General features: G+C 42.4%; 1 protein-coding gene across 3 annotated transcripts; it reads left to right on the forward strand.

Annotated features, from left to right (window-relative positions):
• FAM168B (family with sequence similarity 168 member B) lies at positions 1 to 25,207 on the forward strand. 3 transcript variants are annotated; one of them, XM_054639059.2, is made up of 7 exons: positions 1 to 163; positions 6,730 to 6,810; positions 10,702 to 10,785; positions 15,867 to 16,009; positions 16,912 to 17,089; positions 18,826 to 18,975; positions 20,271 to 25,207. In XM_054639059.2, exons 2-6 carry the CDS (start codon positions 6,741 to 6,743, stop codon positions 18,936 to 18,938), a joined length of 588 nt encoding a protein of 195 aa, XP_054495034.1. In that variant the 5' UTR covers positions 1 to 163; positions 6,730 to 6,740; the 3' UTR covers positions 18,939 to 18,975; positions 20,271 to 25,207. The 3 variants fall into 3 exon arrangements, with proteins under 3 accessions (XP_054495034.1, XP_054495030.1, XP_054495029.1); XM_054639055.2 differs by having other exon boundaries at positions 2 to 282; positions 18,826 to 18,955; XM_054639054.2 differs by having other exon boundaries at positions 3 to 163; positions 18,826 to 18,955.
• The last annotated feature ends 14 nt before the right edge of the window (positions 25,208 to 25,221 follow it).

Raw genomic sequence — 25,221 nt, forward strand, 5'->3', positions numbered from 1 at the left:
GCGGTGCGGCCGGCGCGGAGCGGCCGCCCCCTCCCGTCCCGTCCCGTGCCCGCGGGGCCGCGCACGCTCCCACGCACGTACGCAGGCACGCAGGCGCGGGCACCCGCACGCACGGCCGAGCCAGCGCCCGCCGCGCCGCCCGCACGCAGCGCCGCCGCTCACGGTGAGTGCGGGCCCGGGAACGGGGGGGACGCGGGCGGCCACGCCGGGCCCGCCCCGCTGCGCCATCCCGGGACAGCCGCGGCCCGCCCGGCGGAGGGGAGCCGCCTCCGGCCGTAACAGGTACCTGCGCAGGGCCCGCGGCCTCCCCGGCCCGCTCGGGGCACGGCGGGGCCGGGCGCTGGCGGCAGCGCGGCATCGTCCGGGTGCGAACTCGGTGCAAACGGAGCGCGGCGTCATGAGGGCTCCGGCCGGCTGCGCCCCGGGGCTGCGGCTGCGTGCGGGAGCGGTGCTGGAACCGTGCGGGGGCCGTGTGTGCCCGCGGCTTCGGGAGCTGCAGGCACCGATCCCTCTCGGCCCTCGGCGGTCTCTGGGGAGGCGGAAAGGGAGGAGGTACTAACGGGGCTTGCCGTGCTTTTCTGCATCGTCTGGAGCCGTAGGAGCAGCGGGCAAATGGTGAAATCAGTGCTGTGAGAGAGGTAAAAAGTCAGGGTTCCATGAGGGCAGCCAGCCAGCTCTCAGGGCAGATCTTATTCTGGTGGTGTTTCTGCACGACTGTGAAAATCAGGAGGAAGAAAATAAATGTGTTGCAAAGGAATGCGCAATTTGTCTCACGGTGTTTGCATTATCTGTGGGTTTTTACATTCACGTCTGTGAAACTTGATTTGTTCTTGAATCTCCGTGTGCGTGTTCCCTCCTGCGAGCAGACTTTCTGTCTGCTCTGATGCGATTTTGCTGCAAGATGTATAATTGTCAGTGTCATAAAAGTTCCACGCTGGTAGAATTCAGCCTTTCCTGGGCGTTTGGGGTGGTAATTACACATTTTAACTCTGAGGTTGGAACGGAGGAGGGCTCGGGAGGCTTTTGGAAATTCTGTGTCCGTTGTGGTTTGTGACAGTTTCATGTTATTTCAGAAAATAATAGGGAATAAATTGAAAATTAATGCAATGAAAAAATGCTTTCTAGGGTTTTAGGAAGAAGCAGAGCTCTGGGGCTAAATGCAAGTTCTAAATACAATTCCTTCATGTAGTGAAGTTGTACTCTTCCAATTTGATTTTTTTCTGTTTCTCGTAGTTGATGAACCTCCCTAAATTTGGCGATAGACATGCTTCTATGATTCTTACAGTAAGGACTTGGTGATTTGAGGACCTGTTTGAGATGAGAATACCTGCAAATTCGAAGTTATACAGGAGATGCAGGGATTGGAGCTGGCAACTTCTATCCCCTTGTGCCATAGCAACAACAGAAATTATAGACCTTGAGAAATATTGTGCAGTTTGTTTAACGTTTCCATAAGTTAGAGCGGTTTTTTTGAAGAAAGGAAGGTTTTGATAATGTTCTGTGATAATTTGAAGACTAGAGCAATGCCACAATGTACAAATGAAATTGGATCACAAGCAGGATCTTTGTGTTATGTTTTCTGTGTGGGTTTTGTTCGTGTGAATGACACATGAAACTGTTGAGTCTTTCACATCTGATCATGTTGTCTCCGTCCTTACTGACACCGAGCACAAGCAGTGTTGGTGTTAATGTAGGTGTATTCTACATAGGAAAAAAACCCTAACAAACCCTTGGTAGATCAGGCTTGCAGGTGAGAGTTGTATTCACTAGAAAGGATTGCAAAGCCTGAACTGCTCCGTTCCTGGGTTTAGGCTTAGGAAAAAAGAAGGCATGCACACAAAACATGGAGTGCTTGGAGGTGTCTTATTCTTTCTCTGTGACAGCATCTTGTAACTCAAGCAGGGGAGGAAGACTTGCATGGGAATGAGAGTTCCAGCTTTGTATTTTACTTTATGTGTGAGCTTTGAGCAAAGTTGATAACTGTCCTTTCTTGGCTGTGGCTCTGCATCCTCAGTCTGTGCTGTCACTGTCCAGTCCTGCTCCCTCCCTTGCACTGGAGCTGGTCTTGGCCATCTGGGGGTGTGTCTCAGTTTTCTCAAGCTGATAGATGGAAACCAGCAATCCTTTATCCAAACCTCCTCCATCAGAGCCCAGGATCCTGGCAGGCAGCTTATTGCTCAGCTGGTGAGGGGTCCCAGTGCAGGGATTGCCTGCCAGCTCTGTGAGCACTGATTCCAGTGCCTGCTGAGCACTGATTCCAGTGCCTGCTCTCCTGGGCTGCCACAAACCTCTGCTCTGCTCTGAACAGGCTTCTCCTCCTTCCTGGGAAATTCAGGGACTGCTTTTGAGGTCTTTGGATGAATGGAAGGACCTGAGTGCTACCTGCCTGTACCAGAACAGCATGGGGTGCCTTGTCTTGGTCTTTATAGCATGAGCCCCTCTTTTTTAACTAATTCTGAGAAAAGTACCTGCTTTTCGGCCTTGGATTTGCATCCAATGGCCTGTTTGGTGGCTGAAGGTTTAACAGAACATAGTGTAACCGAGACTTTAATTGTCAGTTATTTGAAGAGCTGAAGTGTCATGAACTATTTTCTTTGTTACTTAGCAGTGGAAATTACTTCTTTCACATTACCAGGCTCTTATGTCTTTTACTTGTATTATGCTTTGACTGGAAGTCAAACGGGTAAAATGTAGAGTGTTATTAAGATGGTAAGTAACTTAGCAAGTGCAAATTGGGTCATTTGTACAATTTCATGGCAAATGGCATTCTGAAAGTGTTCCAGAAAGGATCGATGTTAAACACTGCAGTGGCTTGGTGTGTGTGAGTCTGCTTCAGATCCTAGAAGGAAAGCATTACTGGGCCACAGTAGTGTGCTTTAGTCAAGGTGTTTGGTGATTCCTCCCCAACTCTTGTGGTGGAATTGTCATCAAAAGAGCATTAAATGGCATTTGGTAGATTATTATTTTGGTATGTGAAAATCAGGAGTAACAAAATGCATGTGTTGCAAAGGATGTGCAGTCTGTCTCACAGTGTTTGCATTGATCTGTGGATTCTTAGATTCATCTCTGTGAGATGATGTTTAAAAGCAGATTCCCTAGAAGCATGCTTGTCCTGGGTGTAGCAGGAAAAGCTGTGTGCAGAACAAATCCAACTGGGAGTGCTAGAGTTCAGCATTAGCAGCAGTTGGCCTTTGTGCTCAGCTTCCCAAAACCTGGGTTTGAGAGGAGGATGGTTGTCCTGGTATCTGCACCAAGATGAGATCTCACAGGCCTGATGAGAACTCAGCTTGATTGCCTGGCTTTAGCAAGAGTGAAAGGTGAAGGTTTGCACTTCCCAGCATCCTTGTGCACTCTTTAATCAGAGCATCTTTAATAAGTATGATTGCCTTCATTTCAGCTGAAAGAGGAATTCATATACAGTTAGCTCTGTGCAATTTATATACAGATGATGCACTGTAGACACTGATTTGCATATTCATTAACATGAGAATGCTTTGGAGGGAATGCCAACAAAGCAGTTGAAAGACACGAATTCTTTGGGTTCCCTTTATACCAGTCCTCCCTAGTGTTTGATGTGGACTTGGAGCATTCCAGGGAAGTGGACTGCAAGGTTCCACATCTCAGTGTAACAGATGCCCTTCCAAGTCAAATTATGGTAAGAGTGGGATGATTGCAACCACTGGGTAATACTACATAATTATACTTACACATGTTGGGTCCTTCAGAGCAGACCTGAAAATAATTATTTTTAATTAGAAGTGGTCTGACATTTTGTCTGCATTACAGACTGTGAGCACTTTGTGTAGGCTGGTGGCTCTGACTTGTCTGTCAGTGGTGAAAGTACATCCCTGTCCCACCAAAAGTTGAATTAATTTGTGTGTGAGAAGTTGGAAGCACAGATTCATTTGCAGTGGAAGTGAACAGCTTGAAGCTACCAGTGTTATAGGGTTTTTTCCCCCCCTTACTTAGATGGAGTTCCTCTCTGTCAGTCTGTACTTCCTTTGAGATCAGGTCTGTGTTGTCTGACATTTTCTATCCATTTCCTCCTCCTCTTCATTTTTGTGTGGCTCCTCTTAAGGCCATCTCCCATAGTGTATGTCCATGTGTTGCTCTGCAGTCCTTGTCTACTGATATTTCTAATAGTTGGGATGTTTTTGTGTATTTAGCCTAAATATTCACAGGAGGCCCTTGCTGGTTTTCCACCTGACAGTTTTTTGTTCAGTGCCATTCAGAATGGTGAGAAGGTTCCAGAGTCTTTTCTCCTAATTGCTGTAGGGACTGCAAGGAGGAGCAGCACATTTGTGGGATATGAGGCTGTGGGAGAGCACTGTGTTATTTGAGTGGAAAGGTTTATCCATCTCCTTAAGGCTTTAACCCCGTAACTGGGAAATGCTGAAACCAAAGTGAAGCTTGAGCCCCTAAGGATTTTGTAAATTTACAGACAAAATCAACACTGAAAGAGGAGCAGAAATGCACGTGAGAAGAAAGTGCAGGGAGATATAAAGGGAACAGACTGAAAGTTTTCAAGTAAGTGAGAGTTGTACTTGAGGGAGAAGAGTACACTGAAGAAAGTAAGGGAGAAAAGAGCAGCCTTGCTAAAAGAAAATGCTGCTCCAGCAAAATACACCTGTTGATTATGGCACAGAGTTAATGCTGCTAAAACTCCACAGGGCTTCAGTGGAATATAGCACTTTAAGCACTATATATAGCACTATATTTAGGCACTTTTTAAATTCTTGAAGTATAGCTTGCTGTAGAACATTTTCAAAGAGATTTGTTTCAAATGGCTCTAGGTGTGGGTCAGGTGATTAAAACATGCTGCTCTGGGGAGCTTTATTCATCCTGAGTGATGTAAATGGCAGCTTGTTTGGTTTGTAGCTCAGTGGATTCTGTTTTCTTGATGTGTAATCACATATGAATCTGAATGAAAAAGGCAATTCTGTGTAAGTAGTACTGTTGGAAAGTGAGAGGAGGAAGCCCATGATGAATCTTCTAATTATCTTATATTGACTTGGAGTGTTCTGTGAAACCTGGTTATGAACTTTCTGACAGCGCTTCCTGATTCCTAATTTTGCACAAATGGCAATTTTATATCTGTTGTTTACCAGGTGCTGCTAATTCTCTTGGCACAGAGCTGGTTTTAGTGCTCCTTTAAAAAGCAAACTATTTATGCTTTATAGAGTCACTTACCCTGGGTTTATCAGTGCAGCTATACTGATAAACTCCACTTGGATTCCTGCCATAGCATATCCTGTAACTAAGGTAGTGCATGTGTAATTAAACTTCCTTGTTTCATAAATTTCATTTACAAAGTTTCCCTAAACTGTGTTTAACTGCTTAACACCCAGTTGGTTTAAGTAAGACAGCATCTCAAGGTGTAGAAGAGGAAGTTCAGGTGTCAGCTATTAGCAGTTAATAAGAAAGTCTGGTTTCATAGAGTGTCTGTCTGTCTTGGGTGCTTGCAGGAAGAATTATTGAATGTCCTGAGTTGGAAGGGACACACAGGGACAATCAGTCCAGCTCCTGGCCCTGCACAGCACCCCAGGAATTCCACCATGTCCTGAGAGCATTGTCCAAACATTCCTTGAGCTGTGTGAGGCCTGGTGCTGTGAGCACTGCCCTGGAGAGCCTGTTCAGTGCCCAGTCACCCTGTGGGGGCAGAACCTTTTTCAAATACCCAATGGAAACCTCCCCTGTGAAGATCTGTGTATAGAAACCTCTAGATCTATGTATATGAAAACCTCTCCTGGGAGATCTGTGTATGTCTGCCTATATATGCAGAAAGTCAGATGGTTGAAGATACTGAGCTTTAAATATGAAGGATTTTTTTCTAAAATACTGGAATAGTGGTTGCAAACAGTATTCTTGTATGAGGCACTTAGAAGCATCTTCAATGCAATTTTAGTTTCCTTGGTGTTTGCCTACAGAGTTCTTTTTGAAAAGGGATTTGGTTTTATTCCTGTGGGTGATGCTGGCTGTAGGAGCCCGGGTTTTGTGTGAATGCATCATTCAGAAATGACTGGACAGGACTGTTGGCTTGTCACAGGCTCTGAGGAACTTGGCAGGAAGTAAACAAAGAGATGTGGGCTGGTCTCTAAATGCACAGAGCCTTTTGCCACTTGCTTCTGTAGCAGTTGGATGTTTGATAATTTAGTGCTGGCAAAGGACTGGAATGCCAGGCTCCAAGTGCCAGTAAGAACAGACCATGAGGATTTATTTGCATCCCTTGGCTAGAGGCTTCAGGAAAGAGCTGGGAAGAAAGCAAGGGTGGTGGATGGCAGAGAGATGCTGAGTGATTGATAAATGGTGGAGAGGAGCTGAGTGATTGGTAAATGGCAGGGAGGTGCTGAGTGATTGACAGATGGCAGGAGGAGAGGAGTCCGGCACAGGAGAACCCCTGCAGTGGGTTTGGATCTGCGCACCACGGGGGAGCTCTGGCCTATGGAAATATTTTGAAAGCGTGCTCCACAACAGGGAATGTTTCATTCCTGAGACATTCTCTGGCTGACTGAGGCTTAGGATGCTTTGAAACTTCTTCCTGCAGTGATTCTTTCCTGCCTGTAGCTACAGTTTTAATGTTGAGAAGTGGTGGAATTGCTGCTTTTTCATTTGTTACATTTTCTTCCAATACGTTTCCTTGTTTCCAGTTTCATATTAATTGTTGCAATTTCAAGCTTTGCCTACACTTAAGTAAATCCTATTTTTCTTTTTCTTTATTTCCTGATTCAGTTACTGAAATCATGAATCCTGTGTATAGCCCGGGATCTTCTGGGGTTCCCTATGCAAATGCCAAAGGAATTGGTTATCCAGGTAAGCAGCTCCGTTTTCTGCCGAGTTTTGGTTACACTGCTCTTTGCTCATGGTCAAGAAGAAAAAGTCACTTATGAATGCCTTCATGTAAATCTGTTTTGGGATTGGGATGAGGTTGCTTTTAAATTTAAAAAGTGACATTTCAAGAGTGATGTTATTTCTTCTGTTATATTTCTAACTTCAGTATCTCTTCCAATGCAGCTTATTTTAGGAGTTCTAATAATTACGCCCTGCAAGAAGAGGAGGCAATCTATTTCTGCTGCCAGTTGACTGGCACTGTTAACCTTTTTATCCTCTAATTCTTGTTCATGCTGTCTGTTCTCTCACTGCCCAAAGCATGGCATCAAAGGTGGCACCAAGAAAATGTTTTTGAAACGGAAATACATTTAATTTATTGTTTTATCTGCTTCTCATTGACGTACAGTTTTTCATTAGGTTCCCCCCCACCCCCCCATCTCCTGATGTATGTGCAAGGAGGCTTCATTCCTGATGTATCTATAGTCTAAAAGTTGGATGAGGTAAAATTAGATTTGGACAGAACTTTCCAGGAAGGCTGAAGAGAAGCCTGGGTGCCTCTGGGAGACATTTCAAGCAGCATGTCTTGATGCTGTCTTTTTTTTCTGTTATCTGACAGAAGGGAGTTTCCATCCTGGGAGAGGCTGCAGGGTCTTTTCTGCTCAGCTTTGCATTTCATAAGAAGTCAAACTTCTTTAGCTTTTACAGGGAGGCAGTTTTATGATTTAGTTGGTGTCTGTGTTGGGAGGCAAAAATTATTCTGTGCTGCTACTGTTTATATTCTTGGTAGCTGTACTATATTTTCCTAGTGGTATTTACCATTCCTAAATCTGTTTTTCACCTTGGGTAATGCACTAAAATTCGTTTTCCTGTTCTACTTTTCTCTGTTCCTCCTTCTAAACAGTGGTGCATGAATGAATTCTGCTTATTGGTTGATTGTCTCAAAAGCATTTTAATTTTTTTTTTTTTTTTGCTTTTCATATTCCTCAAACTAGTGTACCTCCCTTGATTTCTACAGTATTTATAAGGGAAACACAAAATGTGTTTATATGTTTTTAGGTGTGTTGAGTGACTGGAATGGTGCAGTAATAAATTATAAAGCTGGCACTATGTAACCATAAGTCCTGCAGGATGGTTTTACTCTCTGAGTTATAAAGGCTGTAGTAATCTTATAACAAGGCAAGCAGCAGAGGCTTACTAATTAATATAATGTATGGGACAGTAATTTCTGTATTTATAATGGATTGCTTTTTCCAGCCTTTCCTTTGTTTTAGATAAAGATTATTATGGATTATTTGACTATAACTTCATATCTTTAGCTCTGTTCATTTTCTAAACTCAGATTTATATTAGCCAGGTTGGGATTTGTACTTATGAGTATCTACATATTGCATTGAGGCTTTTGTCTATACTAAACTAAGTTGTATCTTAATTTATTTAGGACAAAATACTATTGTAAATTCATAAATAGCAGTTTAAACAACATTACAATCTCCAGTCTTTTATTCTACTATTATATATACTAGACTATATTTTTAATTATGTAAGTACTTTGCTTGCCATTCTGCATAACTGAAATATCTGGAATTGAAATAGAATTGTTGCAGAAGTGCCTTAAATGTCATGCTACAAGGTGGTTACTTAGAATTCTCCCTTGCAGCAGTTGATGTGTCAGTTCATGCAATTTTGACCCCTAAATTCAGCTTAGTCAATGATGTGTTACTCCATTAGATAGTTTGCTGAGTGCCTGGTCCAAGCTTTAAGATTGTGGGATAAATACAAAGCACATTCTCTAAAATGAAAAGTAGAATTGCATTTTAGGATTTTTTTTTAAATGTTGCATGACTAACTCCCTCTTCTTTGCTTCTCCTAAATTAAAAGCTGCAGATTCTCCACTCCAAATCATTGCATTTACATGGGTTGCATGGTGATAGAAAGTGAGGAACACAGCAGTAGGTGGAATGCATTACTGAAAGGCAATGTGTTTCTAAAGCTGTTGCATATTTAATAACTGTTTATATTATACTACACCTATTTTAGGCTGTTGGATAGTTTTGCAGCAGCAAGAAATCAATATTCAAATGTTCTATATGATGGAAGTTCCTTGTGGAAGCTAAAACTGCTGCTTGTTGTAGTTACATTTTCCACAAATGACCTGTTTCTTGTGTAGCTCAGTGCTCCTCAGTGCACCTAAAGCTGTGAACAAAGAAAGAAAGGACTGAAAATGTTTCCCACACACACTGTTGCAGATGTGTAGTGTGTTTGAGTAAGGTTAAGTTGTACTAAAGCTTTGCACCAGCACCTTGGGAGTTTGAAAACTGAAGAGCTATTTACACTCTGAAAATTGTTACGACTTGGAGATGTTATTTTTAACTTTGATTTTTAAGCCTAAGGCTTTTCTTAGTCTTCTCCATGCTGACCACCTCACAGTAGTGCCAAGTGTATGTCACTTGATATGTTTACAGAGTGCTTTACAAAACTGGGTTAGCATATATAGTCCTGAGCTAAGTAATTCTTATTGTTGGGAGTAATTGCTGAGGACTCTGGGGTTCATAGTGAAATAAAAACCCTTCACATTTGAACAGCAGTTTAAAACTGAGCTCTGAGTCTGACAGTGGGTATGCAAATATTAATTGCCTTTTATCTGAAGGAGCTGAAATCTTTCTAAGTAGAGAGCAGAATGTGGTAGGAACTCCATCTTTCTGAATACAGACATTACTTGGCTTTACAGATTTGAATAATGTAAATAGGTTCTTGGGAAAACTAATAGCTATGATTAATTCAGAAATTTCACTTAATCTGAACAAGCTTTGTGTCTTTCAGGTAACAAGCTTTTGCTAATGCTGTGTTGTGCCTTACACTGGAGTATATCACAGTGTTCTCTGGTGCAGAAGTGTTTCACTGTCATGTTGCCAGTGCCTCTGTGAATCACTCGTTACTGCTGTCACAGTGTGTGTCTGAACCTGGGGAGCTGCTTTAATACCCAGTGTAGTAGCAAATATGTGTCAAAGTCAGCAAGCAATTTGGGCTGCTACTGCTTTGTACTTTCTACTTGAGATACCTCTGATCTGGAGAGCCAGAGTCACTCTAACTTCTAGGGATTTATTTCTGTGAAAAAGTCCATTCAGATAAGTACTCTATGTGATGCCTTTTTGGGGGCTACCTAAAAACAGAAGGCAGACTGTTAAGGGAATAAAAAGTTAGATTTATTGAAGGGCCTTAAGGTACCCAGGGTATTCAGGGCAGACAAAATGGACTATGGCTCACAGGTTTTCACACTTTTATAAGTTTGGCCCATTTGCATATTGGAGGTTCATCTTCCAATTCCAGCTTCAGGTAATGAAATCTTTGCCTCAAGTTTGCTGCCCCCAACTCACTTTTGTTTCCATCTCTGGGGCCTGAGGCAGTGAGGTGTCCTTGATTGCCAGGCCTGGAGAGGAATTGTTTTTTCTGACCAAAATGTAAAGACAGTAGCTAATACTCTATATGGAGCTTAGAGCTAGAAAGTAAAGAATTGCAGGATTACAAATACATGAAAAACACAAAAGTGAAAATCTTAAGGCATTGTTTGTATGTCACACCAGGAGGAGGAGTGCAGGACAGTTACACAAAACCTGGTTTTGCAACTAACTTAAGAGTTACTTGGCCAACAGAGATGGCTGGAAGAGGGCTGTAAGAGAGAATGGACTTGTGAAACCATAGCTGCTCTCTTCACTTAGCATTCATCTTCAGGGGGCTTGGCAGAGGAAGATTGCAATGTTTTATTTGAGGAGATGTGATTGAAGGCTGTTTGCTTGCCTCAGTTAAAGCATGTGCAGTGGAGCTTTGAGAGTAAAGTCAGCCTAGAAGGTAACTGTGGTGTGTTCTTTCTCCCAGCTGGCTTCCCAATGGGCTATGCAGCGGCTGCTCCTGCCTACTCCCCCAACATGTATCCTGGAGCAAATCCTACCTTCCAAACAGGTATGTGGGACTGGGGGCTCACAGCAGGGACTGGCCTTTGCCAGGGGTTAGAGGCAAGAATGAGGAAAAGCTGTAGGGGCTCACAACAACACTGCTACTGTGGGATAAGTTTTATATTGCCTTGAACATGACTCATGAGGAATCATCTGATAAATTAAAAATATTATAATCTTAAGTCATACTGCATGCACCTTTCAAGAAGGGAACACCTGAGGTTTTAGCTGTTTTTTTCTGTATTTCCAGATGATTCTTGAGGTTTGCATTGCATTTCTCTTCGCTGCTTCTTTCATGGCTCTGCTTGCTTTGCATCCTTCTGGTCATTTCAGATTCCTGTTTTTTCTTCTGTCTGTTATCCTCAGAAGTTTTCTATTTTATCCCTTTCTTAAATTGTATCTTTCCAAGTTCAGCTTGCTGGCTTCTCTCTGCCCTTAGGATTGTCTTGCACAAGCTGATGGTTGCTGGATAAATTCACATTGTGGATGCAGGGCAAGGACTCAGGTTACTGCACTTCCATGGGTGTCATTTAAGGAAGGGAATGGGATGAGCCTAGGAAAAGGGGAGTGGGAAAACAAACAAGAACAAGGCACTCACCAAAGTTTTTTTTGTGTAGTTCTGCTTTCACTAGTAAAACATGATTTTAATGTGCTAGTCCTCGAAACAAAACAGAAACTGGTAGTGTTTAATTTCCACTTAAAGCAGGAACATGCTGAGACAACAGTGTTCTCCCTATGGTTATTTTGTATAGGAAGGAATTCCTTACATTGCTTTGTTAATGTAGAGCTGGGCATCCTCAGAACTCTTCCACTTCCATGTATCATGCCAGTTTTCCAGAGCTACATGTGGCACAAAACCAAATCTGTCCCTGAATGCCCTTGTGTAATTTCTGGCAGTAGGAAAGGATACTGCTTGAAATTGGGAACCTTATGCTGTGGGAGCTTGCTTGGTATTGAAGTTCAGTTTGTAATGGTTGGACTTCATTAACTACCAGGAGACTCTTCAGGGTGTAGCAGCAATTACTGAGACAAAAGACTCATGTAAAATGTTTGCCTGCAGAACCTGTTCAAAGTGTGTAGCTTTCCTTGGAACTGTGTGGGATTCTGTTGGTACAACCTCTGTCACTGTTCAGTTTGCTGCTTAGAGGCAGAATGAGTGCAGGCTTGCACTTTGTCTTGTCTTTGGCCTTGAATTTAAAGTAAGGAGGCAGATTAATGTTAGAGATAGCAGAAACTAAAAAAATCCAGTCCCATGGCTGGGTATTGCCACTGTGCCAGTATCGTACCTGGTGATGCCAGCTTGCATCTGCACTGGATTGCTCCAGAGCTCACCCTGAGAGCCATGTTCAAGGGAGAGCAGTTCCCATCAGGGGGATCCCTTTGCTCAGGTGGCAGAGCCCCACGTGGGCTTTGATTATTTTGATTATTTCTGTCAGGCCTCTCAGTTTCACTGCCTTCTGTGCTGCCCTGCGTGTGTCCTGCAGCTGTGCTGAGCAGGAGCTGCAGGCTTTGATGCTAGGAGCAGGTAACTGAAGGTAGCTCCAGTCCTAGTACAGGCTGCACTTTGTAAATCCTGCTGCAGGAAGCTGAGGAAAAGCTGCATGGAATCAATTGAACAAACCATGGGAATTCTGGCAAAGATTCTGGACCTGTTAGACTTAGTCATGTTGTAATATTAGTTTGCATTGATTAATCTTGGAATATATCTCATGCTATATACCAAAGTCAAAGAAAGAACCTTTGCACTTCTAAGAAAAAGAAATAAATAAAGATGCATAAAAATCATTTTCTGCCATGGAATGTCATTAATTTTTTAAAAACTAGTACTGTGAGTCTTTATTGCTGTTGAATAGGAAGTACACTTTTATTTCAGAGCTAAGAATAGCTTTCATTTTTAGCTGCTCTTCAATCTGTGAACAAAAGTTCAAAATGTACAGACCTCTAATTCAGGCAGATAACAACTTAGAGTACTTTGTCCTAACAGCTGGGATGTTTTTATATCTTTTTTTAACCTTTCTGATGTAACAGCTTGTTTGTAGAATCAAAGCTTTTGTAAATTCATACTACACAGCAGTATTTGAATGTGCTGTGCCACTGCTGTTACAAAAGGGTGCTTTTTTACAGGTAACTGTCTTAAATTACTGTGGTTTTGACTTCTCCTGTCATTTACTGTTAAGGTCTTTGTTCCATATTATGGAGAAGAAAAAATGGATGCAATGGCAGAATACCTCTTGTGCAGATTTACGCCTTTGCAAGAATGAAAGGGAAATTGCCTGTGCAGCTGCATCAGTGGGTTTTTAGAATGAAAGTGGGCTTCACTGAGGACATGGTTGCAGTGATTCTTCACATTCAGCATTTTGTAGCTGGGGTTTTCACCACAAATAGCTCTCCATACTAATAGAAGTTACTTCCTCAGCATGCTGGATCTGTGAAATACTTAGGATCTCTAAAAGCAGGAGTTCAGAGTAAGTGCTGTGGTAGAGCTTTTTTAAAGGTAGAAATTCTATTACAAAGAAACAGTCAACCTATTTCTTTGTTAGCTAAGCAACTTTTAGTTTGAAGGGTGTCATGAAATTGCAAAGAAGCCCAGACTTCTTGAAGAAGAATGAAGGTCATGTGTCACCATGCTGTTTGCACAGGCTGATTTTTGACAGCACAAATGCCACAAATTCTCTCTGCTGTACAACTTCAGATCTGTTCTCTGTATTGAAGTCAGCCCATTCCAGGCAGTTTTTAAAATCAACCTGATCTCTACTCTGATACTCTTTTTTTTTCTATAATTACCAAGTGTCTGTTCTTTCTTGCACTGCCCTGGTACTAATTTATTCAATTCCAACTAATTACAAATTGTACCTGTGGATGTTGTGTCTCCCAGTGTGGTAGAGACCTGCATGAAATCCAAGATCTTTTCACAGCAGCACAGGAAGGGCCTTGATGCTTTCTCCAGACCAGATCATGCCTGTTGTGTTAACATCCCTGAATGTTAAAGCTGTTGGATGCTGCTGCTGAGGTGTTCATATTCCCACTGGCCATGGAATAATCTTGGCAGTGTAGCATGCAGAAACATTATACATATTATAGAAAATAGATGTATAAACATTATGTATAGATAGATATATATCAGTATATCACAGTCTCCTCCATACCTCTTCAAGCACTTTTTCTGACCCTGAGACCTTGTCTGGTGAGGGCTGGAGGAATTAAGGAAAAGCTGTCTTTGGGCAGTATGAACCAGCAATTGCCAGTTATCCCTCTAAAAATTCCACAGTTCCAAACATTTACAAAGGCAGGCTGATTTTGGGGGCCTTGTAATAGGAATGCCAACCACATTCTGAGGGTATCTGAAGTCTTACTGTAGTATAAAAACAATTCCTAAGTGATGTTTAAGGATATGTCTACATTTATAATACTCAAAAAGAAGATTTAAGGATCTTAGTGCCTTCCAGGTTGAATTTGCAGCTGCACTGAACTTTGCAGTGTTTGTGTTTTAAAGGTATAGCATTTCATGTTTATTTTAGCCAGTTAGAAAATACCAGAAAACAAACAGAAATAAAGGTAAGTTGAAGTAGAGCTTGCAAATTCTGTCTCTGTTCTCTGAAAATCCATCATGAGGTTTTTAGATGATTTTGGCTTTTGAAATTCTTACTCTTGTGCTGTATTATCCCCTACAGAAGGTTTGTTGACTGCTACTGTATATTGCCAGTATGATTTAGGGGTGTGTGGAGAATTGACTGGTACATGTGCCAAGTCCCCCTATGCAGGGGTGCTCCCTAATATGCCACATCCTGGTATTTAATGTGTTATTATGGAAATGTGCTTTTTGCCCTGTATCCACAGACTTGAAAAATAAGTGGTGCAAGTACACAGTTACCTTTTCATGCTTAGTTGACACAGCCAAATACTGTTTCCAGTCTGTTGCCAGTATTAGGCAAATGATAGACCTTGTGCTTGGATATTGGGACTAAATGGAAGTGTGGTGTTACATTTTTGTTAAATGGCATGCTGTGTCTCACCCCCTGAAAATGTACAGTTTATTCCAAGCCTGTGATCCTCCCCTGCAGTACCATGGATCTGTAATTCCATTGGCCCAAGGCTTATTCTGCACCCACTTTGAATCTCCCTGTTAGGCTGTGGGGGGACACCACAGATTCTCTCTTGGCCCTTTTCCCCCTAGGCTCTCCCTCTCTCCCCCTCAGAAACCCTGCTGCTCCTGGGGGTGGGACCCCCAATAAACCCTCATTAATCAGCACCCTCAAAAGCCATGTGGGGTCTCCTGGCCTGCCTGCTGCTACCAGTGAACATCCAGCTTAGGGGCCCCCAGGGACTCCCCAGGGATCCCTCAAACCAACAGCTACAATGAAGTACTCCCATGTGAGTACTTCAAGAAATTCTTCAAGAAATTCCTCTGACTGCCCTGGAGGACTTGAGACCTGTCAGGGGGCTCAGAGACCTTGGCACAAAGCCCAAGACCCCTCTGCCTTTGATCTTGACCCATGGAAAAAATTACCAACCTTATATGAGGATTTAAGCCACGAAAGTTTAAGTAGAATGATAATGTATTTATCACAGGGTGAAAAATAGATTTTTTGAGGTTTTTAGAATGGGGTTCAGGAGGCAAGATAGAGGAATCTGGGCCTGTTCAGTCTTTCTCCTTCTTCTTGGCCTCCATCTTCTGCTGTGACAGTGGCATTTTTAGATTGTTTAGAGTAGAAGCTCACTGTCTAACATAGGTGATAGGTATTAGGAAGTTACGGTAAATAATGTAGTTTTTAGGATAAAAAGATAGCACCACCTCTGAGGTGGGCAGTGTGCCTCTGTCTGACCTGCCACACAGATCTCAGCAGGTCAGAGAAAGAATGTTCTAGATGAGAAACAGCAAACAACCTTGAGAACCAGAACAGAAGAATCCTGACTCCTTCTTCGACTGCCGGGCTGGGAAAAGAAGCTTGTACGTATCTCAGAGTCACTGTGGCCAGCAGAGACTCTGAGAGCCATGAAGCTTATGGAGCTGGGGAGTATGAAAATGGTTGCAGCTGCTTCTGGGAAGCAGCATGCTCAGAGTGTGACTGCAGGTTTCCTCTGTTGCAGGTTACACGCCAGGCACCCCGTACAAGGTGTCCTGTTCACCCACCAGTGGGGCAGTGCCGCCCTACTCGTCCTCACCCAACCCCTACCAGACTGCTGTGTACCCAGTCCGAAGTGCCTACCCCCAGCAGAACCCGTATGCACAGGTACGTGGGCAGGGCCACACAGTGCCTCTGGGGGCACCTCTGTGTCCCTGGCATCTCTCTGGGAACTCTGAACTTTTCATCTCATTCATTTCTTTGTGCACTGGGAGAATGTTTAGCTGCCTGCTGTAAGAATTCTTAGTACAGTGATTTAGTGTGTGTGCAGTTTTACATCCTCTCTTGCCTGACAGTTACTCAGCACTTACTGGTAATGTGCTCACTTTTTGAAGAGACACTAAATTCAGCAGTTAATCAGAACCTGCTGGATCCTATAACTACCAGTGTCCTGTTTTTTTTGTTTGTAAAAATTATAATTTTTCTTACAAAGTTTCTGTTGTTATTTCACAGATTTACCAAGTCTCATGCTAGGGAAGCTGTTGAAAACTATTACAAAGGATAGAATTAAGACACTTCAGTAAATATGATATTTTAGGGAAAAGTTGGCCTTCTTTGTGTAGTGGAAACTCACCTGGCATGTAAAGACTAGCTGAAGAGGATTAATAAGCATGTAACAAGTTTTACTCAGTCTGGTTTGTGTACTTGGATTTGCCAAAAATATTGGATTCTTTTACTAAAAGCAACTGAATAAAAAGTTGTGAATTAATGAAAAGTTCTGTTATGGATTAATATATGAAAGGGATCAAAAGGAAGGGAATGAATGAGCCCTTATGGTTGAGCTACTAAGGTCCCTACTTCACATGTTATCCTAAATGCCTTAAAAAGGGATGAAATGTTAAATTGCAAATGAAACTATTTTAATAGTTACAATAAATGTTTCAGCTTCTGCTCTGTAAATTCGTTGCATTTAGAGTAATACTTTTATTTTATGATACATTTGTGAAAGAAGCTATCATTTATCTACAGATACACTGTAATTACTTCTTGTACTGTTTTTTCTCCAACAGCAAGGCACTTACTACACACAGCCTTTGTATGCAGCACCACCCCACGTAATCCACCACACCACAGTCGTGCAGCCCAATGGAATGCCAGCAACCATGTACCCTGCTCCGATCCCGCCGCCCCGAGGGAACGGGGTCACCATGGGCATGGTGGCTGGGACCACCATGGCAATGTCAGCAGGTGGGTGCACTCACACCAGGCCTTCTTCTCAGTGCAGCTCTCCTTTGAGCCTGGGAGGAGCACAGCTACATTGCAAAATGTGATGCCACAGGTGCACTTGACAAAATGGTGCAAATGTCGGTTCAGAAGGACTTGTGCAGGTCGTGTGTCTTCACAGAATCACAGAATGACCAGGTTGGAAGAGACCTCCAAGATCATCGAGTCCAACCCAGCCCCAACAGCTCAACTCAACCCTGGCACCCAGTGCCACATCCAGGCTTTGTTAAACACACCCAGGGATGGGGACTCCACCACCTCCCTGGGCAGCCATCCCAGAACTTTATCACTCTTTTTGTGAAAATTTTTCCTGATATCCAGCCTGTATTTCCCTTGGCACAGCTTGAGGCTGTGTGCTCTGGTTGTGTCAGTGCTGCTGGAGACAGAGCCCAGCCCCAGCTGAGCACAGGCACCTTTCAGGAGCTGTGAGAGTGATGGGGGCAGCCCTGAGTCTCCTTTTCTCCAGGCTGAGCACCCCCAGCTCCCTCAGGGGTTCCTCACAGGGTTTGTGTTCCCAGCCCCTCTCCAGCCTCGCTGCCCCCTCTGGATGTGCTCAGTGTCCCAAGGTCCTTCCCAAGCTGAGGGGCCAGAGCTGGGCACAGCACTCAGGGTGTGCCCTCAGCAGTGCACTTCTGAGTGAGTCCAGCTAAGTCAGGCCTTGTTCTTGTTCAGCAGTTCCTATCACCTCTAAGGATGGAGGTACCACATCCTTTTTCCAGAGTTAGTATTATGGGACAGCAGTTTTTCTTCATGTCTATCTGGAATATCACTTACTCTTGCACCCTTTGTTTCTCCTTATATCAGTGTCAAGAGTGGGACTTTCTCTTCCCACTGCATTTCTCTGTGCCACTTGAAAGAGGCACCTCTTAGAGCTCAGGAAAATGCCTTGTTCTGGGCTCACCCCTCATATCACAGACCTTCCTTGTCTTGAGATACAACACTGTGTGTTTGTACTACTTGCAGGTCCTCTGTGTCATGGGAAATGGTTGGGGATGTCACCTTCCTATTGCCACAGTATTTGGTGGTAGTGTTTTGGAGAGAATGGTGTTTAATCAAAGATTCAGTGTCATCTCTGAGTGTTTGCTGAGGGGATGTCATGCTTTGTTACTCCCTGGGTAACTCACAAAGAAAACTCCACATTCACTCAAGGGATGCTAATTTAAAAATCTAATAAACAGAAGCCATAAGTTTGTTTTGAGATTCTGGTATCTATCCTGTCAAAGTTATAATTTAATTTGAGAAACTTCAAAACTAGAGGAGTTAAGTGTCACTAACAAACAGAGCGTCCTTCATTAGTGGGGAAGAAGCCTATCTGTAATAATGCAAACAAGAGCTAATCTATTCTGATTTATAGTCAAGTTATCTCTACCATCAAATATTCTTAATGGCATATAAAGCCTGCTGTGGGAAGAGTTGCTTATGTTGCAGGGTTTCTGCTAGAGCTATTTTTGAGTATTGAATATCTTTGTATGCATGGGCCTAAACATCCACTGGGCTACAATGGCGCCCTGACATAAAGGTTTGAAGAAGATTGGGACTGGAATGCAAAACAATTCTGGTAATTTTGAAGATGAGTAAGTTGTAATCGTCTTTAAAATTACTTCAATTTTTCTCCCCTCTTCTTTTTTTTTCTCCTTTTTTTTTTTTTTTCCTATCTTGTAGAATTTTTGCTTACTGAAAAACTGTTCTCTTCATTCCAGGTACTTTGTTGACAACTCATTCCCCAACTCCAGTAGCCCCTCATCCAGTCACTATGCCCACGTATCGGGCTCCAGGAACACCAACCTATAGTTATGTGCCCCCACAGTGGTGATCATCCTGGCAGTCAGTGTAAGTTGCATTAAAAGCAGGTAATCTTTCTTACAAACAACAGCATTTCAGGTTCTCTGGGGGACATTTTGCAATGGGGGGGTGCTTCTGCAGTATTCTAATTGAGCAGGAATACTCAAAAATCCTGCTGGGGTTTCTTGAGTGGTCTGTGTCTTCACAAGTCATGAATCATTTTCATGATGTGTGATTGTCAAATGTGAAAGAATGAGCCTTAAGTTGGCCTTAATGAAATACATCTGAAATTAAATATATTCAGTAATTTGGAATCATTGGTAATTGTTCAATTCAGCAGTACTGTGATTCCTAAATTGAATGTATTTGACTCTGTACTCAAATTATCTGTGATTGGCTAAATATGTATGCAAGGTGTTTTGCCTTGCTCAGAGGGTGAATATTTGTCACAAGCTGCTGAAATCTTGAGATGATTTGAGATAACCTTGAGATAATTTCATATATTCACTGTGTTTCATGTGTTTCAGGTAGGTATCAGTTCATACTTCTTGCAGTCAGCATGGAAGAAGCATTTTTAGTGTGAACCAAAATTTAGATTGTGGGCTTCTAGAAAAGGAGTTTCATTTTGAAATCTGCTATAAAGTGGGATAGATCTGGGGGGTGTAATCTGTGTCAAACTGACAAAAGGACTCATGTTTTTGTGATACCCACTTAATTTCTAGTTCGTTTGGTTATTTTTAGCATAAGTTGAAAACAGCTTCATTTGAATTAGTGACTTGTCAGACCAACTGAACTTGAAATTTTCACTTTTAGTCCATTTAGTTTTTGACAAAAGTGAACTTTGTTTTAACTTTTTCTGGATTTCTGTTTCAGCAGTTAGAAGTGCAGAGTTCTGATATTGCAGGTGACCATTCCCTTTAAGTTAGTAATGTAGCAGCCATTCCTCATTTTGCTGTGATGGTACACAGCTGTCTGCAGATCTAAAATGCTTCTCATGAAGTATTTCAGCCAAGAGTCTCACACCACACAAATACAAGAAGTGAAACTTATGCTGCTAATAAACTCATGACTGCTGGTAATTAAATGTAGCACAAAATACCTTCTTAGTATTCCATCTTCTACCTTAAAAACAATGGTGGTGCTGACAGAAAGCTGGACTGGACATGAGCAGAGCTGGACACTACAAGTCCATGTAGTGTGTTCTTACCTCAAAATGAGGCAGGATAACTGCTAGGGCAACATTATTTAAACTTGGCATTTATTGGTGTATGTGGTGCATGCAATGTTAGTGTGTTCTGCCACACTCAAATGGTATTTCACCTAATTGAGAGTATTTCCCACTCTTTTCCCCCTCTTAATGTAGGTTTAAAGATGGGAGATATGCAATCAAGCAATTGAGGTTTAAAAGTTGGTGCTGAAGCCCTCATGCCTCCAACCAGGACTTTCCTTCTGAATGCTTTCAACACTTGGCTAAACACTACTAATTCCTGATCACTGAAGATTTTCCAGTGCTGCATATCTTACATCTTGGAACTCCAGCAGTTAGTCTTAAAGCAAATCCTGTTTTGTGGACTGTCTTGCAATTTTTTAGCTAATTATAATGATAAAAAGGGAGTATAAATTTATTCTGATCCATATCTAGTTGAATGCATGTTAAAACACAAAAACAAAGCTTGCTCAATCTACCTGCAGTGACTGATGCAAAAACCATCATATGCAAATCCAAAGGAACCGAGAAGTATTTTACAACTTGTATCACTAATGCACTGTTGTAATGTATGCAGGGTCTGACAAGGTAGAATCATGAAAGTGAGTTTCTTTCTAGAATGCCATAACATACATTAGATGAGTGCTTCAGCCTGTTTCAGGTTGATGGAGTTGCCAGTTTCAAAGGGGCATATTTTTGTTTAAGTGATGTGTTCTTTTCAAATTCAGCTAATAAATTGGAGTGACTGGAAAATGAGTCAGACAAGCTGTAGACATCCCGCACACCATTAGTTTACTTCATACCTTTTCATTTTCATTGTATGGAATCAGTGTTATACAGATGCTCTTAAGGATCAGAATTAAATGACAGAGGTAATGCTGTGTGTGCCAGTAAATAAGGCAAACTTCCTTGAGGCAAAACTGGCTCTTAGGAATAGTAGGAGGTGGCATCACCTGCAGAATGAATAGCATGTCCTGGGGAGATTTCTATCCAGTACTATCTTTCAGATAATGCAAGATGTGTCAAAGTGAGACTGCCACACAGACTGATAGAAAAACTCTTCCTTTTAGTTCTCAGTTGAGCAAATTCGTGCTGTTTTTCCTAAAGAATGTTGTAGTCAGTTGAAAACATATGTGCAGTTGATCCAGCTTGCTTTCCAGAAACTTAAGAGGTGCAAGGGCTTTCTGCAACAGAGTTCAGCTGCATGTTATTCTGAGGAAAGCTTGTGTGCCTGATGAGTATGTTAAAGGGGAACAAATCATTTTAACACAATTTCCTTATTATCTACTTGCAGTATGGACTATGGATACTCTGTAGTAGGGCTGCCAGAATATAGAGGGTTTAAATAGCAGTTTCATTTTGGTTTTTTTTCATGAAAATATTTGTAATTGAAGTAGGAGCCATTTGTTGGTTACAGCCTTTTGATGTGTTTTCTTAGTATTTTCTTTTTTTTAACTTCCTAAATTGCACTTGGAAGCACGTAAAATAAGACTCGACTGCAGATTAGCATTTCATTGCAATGAGTCATTTGTGATATTCTTTCTTGCAACTTCAATTTTTAAAGTACCTCAAAGCAAATGCTGTGGGGATAAAGGGCTAGCCTTGGAACCCATTTGTATACCAAAATTGTTATGGGAGAGATTTTAAATTTTTAAATTTGAATATTGCACATTAAAACCGAGGTTCTTCTTAAACCTGCTTGATTTACAATTCCAGAAAGATGCAATTTTTTTTTTATACATTCTGCCTGCAATAAATTATGCAGTAAATGGATATAAAATGTTGTTCCCTTTTAAGCATTTACACAGAGGTATATCAGGCTGTCTTGTTCTCGTAGGTTAACTTCCATTCAGAATTAAATTTTTTGAAGTTGTGTATCTTAGTTATGCTTTGTTTGGGGTGTTCTGCTCCTGTACAGGTTTGGCAGCTGATTTGGGGTAGCATCAGTGCTGATTTAGTGCTGCCATCCCAGTACTCTGCCCTGGTGAGAGGCTTGTGTACCTTCGTACCCCATTGGTGGTTAGAGCCTTCAGTAACTTTATTTTTTTCAGTAAGCACTCTCTGTATTTTGTACCCTTTTTTTTTTTAAATAAAGTTTAGGTTTATTTTGCATGAATCACTGTCAGTGGATGGCCCCCTTATTTCTAATGCCTTGAACATAACTATGTTGTTGGAATAAGTACTTTCAACCTTACTCATGAGCACTTACTGCAGCTTAGGGATTTCCATATGTTTTTATATGGAGCAGAAAATGATCCAAGACAAAGTTAGTTGAATGTGTACTGCTTTGTTCAGTGTGTGTAACAATTCCATGTGTGTGTTAGATTTGCAGCTGTGATCAGTCAGGTGTGGCAGAGCACAGTGAGCACCAGCGCGGGGCGCTCGTCCTGAGCGTGGTCCTGACCAGGAGCTGAGGGCTGGAGCAGTGCTGTGTTGAGGAGGAGCTGTGAGGGCCAGGCTGGAAGTTTTGCTGTCTCCTGTCTCATCCTCATGAACTAAAGTCATAGGAGAGAACTTCCATGAATGCTGCAATAGAGAAGTAGTCAAGGAATGAATATAACTTCCTATATATTTGCTCTAACTTCAGATTCCTCAATGTCATCTTGGAATTGGGCTCTGTGTAGTATTCCATAACACTTAGGCAGTCTCACTTACTTGAGCACTTTTTTTTCTAAGTTGCATGATGGGATTCATCCAGGAGGGAGAAAGTGTACCTTTTCCAAAGGTACTGCACCTTCCAGTCCTGAGCGATTCTGATCCTACTGGGAGGCTGGAGCTCGTCTCCAGGAGTTCTTCTGAAAAGTAACCAAAAGCACAGTGCAGGGGGATGGGGGAATATGTGTATATATAACTATCTCAATGGTATTTTGTTGCAAATAGTAGAAAGCATGGATATAAAACTGCAGTGGGGGAAACTGTACATCATTAAATAGGCGTTTACACAGCGAGGGTCTTATGAAACATTCTCTCCTGCTTTTTATATAACATTCCCTATTTAGAATTCCTTTATAAATGAAAATGCAGTATGTGTTTGCACTAAAGCTCCTCAGCAACTTAAAAGAGCTAGTGCAGTAAAGACATTTCAGATCAAGCTTCTCTTTAAAAAAGAAAACTTTTATGGCAGCTTTATAGGATTAAAACAAAAGTACTACTATAAACCTGGAACTGAAAATAACTGTTGCAGCAATAACAAAGAGAAGTCCAAGAATTTTTTTTTAATTCAAATTTCAAGTGTTGCGTCTAGATAAAGTATTTTTTAAAAACCAAGGTATTCCCTATGTCAGTAACAGCTGATGAAAATGTCTTTTAAATGTAGCAGCAGCGAAAGAAAAATGGCTAATTGGCACCAAAACCACATAGCCCTAGTCAGTGTGGTGGTGGTACTGAACACCAGGAAGGAAAAGAGACAACCTACTGCTAGATGTTGCTTATGCTTGTTGTAACCCTCTCCTGTTTGGAGTTTCTAGGAGACATGCAGGACTGCTGCTCAAGAAAGCTTCATTTTGAGTGTACTATGCAAGTTAAATGCTTAGATGCAGCTGTAGGTGAAAAAGTCCTTTATTTTCATTGAAGTTCTTCCTTGTATCGCTCCATCCACTGATAAAGCTAACCAAACAACAGGCAAACCAGCACCCACCAGTACCACGGTGTCTGGGTGTTGTCAGGAGAGCTGATGGTTCAGAGCTGTGCTCCAGGGTACTCAGCACGGGCTGCTCTCCTGCAGGGTCCTGCCTTCACTGCTCCTTGGCCAGCAAGGCAAGAGCATTGACTTGGAACCACTCCCCAGTGCTTCATTCAGCACAGTGCTCCACACTGCTCCCGTGGGTTTGCTCCAATAGGTCAGCACATCAGTCTGACACCACCACCTAACTCTAGGGTCAAACCAGGGCTGGGAACTGCGTGTTAGCACACTCCTGTGTGTGTGAAACCTCCCATCCTAGGAAGGTGAGCAATAGTGATGCTCCAGCTGGAGCTGGAGGCGTGGCACAGAGCCTGTGGCCGTGCCTGCTCCATGGCTGCCCTGGGCTGTGTTTGTGCAGTGCTCCTTAGGACACAGCCCCAGCTTGTGTCAGTCCAGCCTCCTCAGCCCTGGGAGGCAGCCTTTGGGAAGGCTGTGAAAGGCACGGCCATTTCAGCTCGCTCACCTTGTTCTCATTCAGAAGTGTCAGTTTCTAATCCTGTGTTGTGTCAGCTCGAGGCTTCCTGCAGAGCCCCTCACACGAGGAGGTGGAATGCCACAGCTCCTGGCAGGAGCAGGGTGGGCAGTTTGTGCAGGGCTGGCCCAGGGCTGAGCTGGTTCCCGTCTGCTGGGAGGACTCTGGGCACTCTGCAGCCTCTGCCCAGGGTGCTGAGGGCAGCAAGGTGTCCTGTAGGCACCAGGGAGGGAAGAGCAACAGTGGGGACAAGAAACCTTTTCTTGTGCAGGTTGCATATAACACTGAAACATCTGAATTTCACTCCTAGTAGGGGTCCATTTGTGACTTTTACATCTGGACAATTTATGGGCCCTGAAGTTTCAACATCAAGAAAATGAACATGACTTTTCTAAACTGATTGTGACTTTTGGGCACTTAGCAGGCAAACTGGGAAAGCTTTTTTAGCTGGCTGCTGTACAGACTTGTTTTAAGTAGAAGGGATTTGTTAGTGGGTTTTTTTAATTGTAATGCTATTATTGGCTGCCCTCCTGTCCTAAGATCTAAAAAAGTGAGTGCATGCAATGGAAGTACAAGAGGCCCCAGTAATAGTTCTCCATGTTTGTTATGAAATAGACACAGGTTTCCTTTTTATGACTTTTTTTAAAACTGTCTTAGGAACAGTTGTATTGGTACTTTTTTTTAAGTTTAGGTCAATGTTGTCTTCCAGAATAAGTTTTAAGGCATCACTCACTCCTGCATTGAACTATTGCATCAACACAAAGAGTGGAGATTCCATTCTGAGCCAGTTCAATTGTGAAAATTCATACTTTTTTATTTTTTATGCAATTCAATGAGTAGATGAGCTCAAGTTTAAATTCTTAAAAGCACGTTTATTGTAACAAGAATTGTTATGTATTAATACTTCAGTTTTCAATAAAGATTGACTTGTGTTGCTTATTGTGGTTTCCTTC

This window comes from Agelaius phoeniceus, chromosome 10 (genome assembly GCF_051311805.1).
Source record: "Agelaius phoeniceus isolate bAgePho1 chromosome 10, bAgePho1.hap1, whole genome shotgun sequence".
Classification (NCBI taxonomy): Eukaryota; Metazoa; Chordata; class Aves; order Passeriformes; family Icteridae; genus Agelaius; species Agelaius phoeniceus.

What these genes read in the sequence shown, in the direction of transcription:
- FAM168B (XM_054639059.2), top strand. Translation starts at nt 6,741, where the DNA reads ATGAATCCTGTGTATAGCCCGGGATCTTCTGGGGTTCCCTATGCAAAT. An exon ending in CAAAGGAATTGGTTATCCAG is followed by an intron (nt 6,811 to 10,701) that starts GTAAGCAGCTCC and finishes TCTTTCTCCCAG; the next exon opens with CTGGCTTCCCAATGGGCTAT. An exon ending in AGCAGAACCCGTATGCACAG is followed by an intron (nt 16,010 to 16,911) that starts GTACGTGGGCAG and finishes TTTCTCCAACAG; the next exon opens with CAAGGCACTTACTACACACA.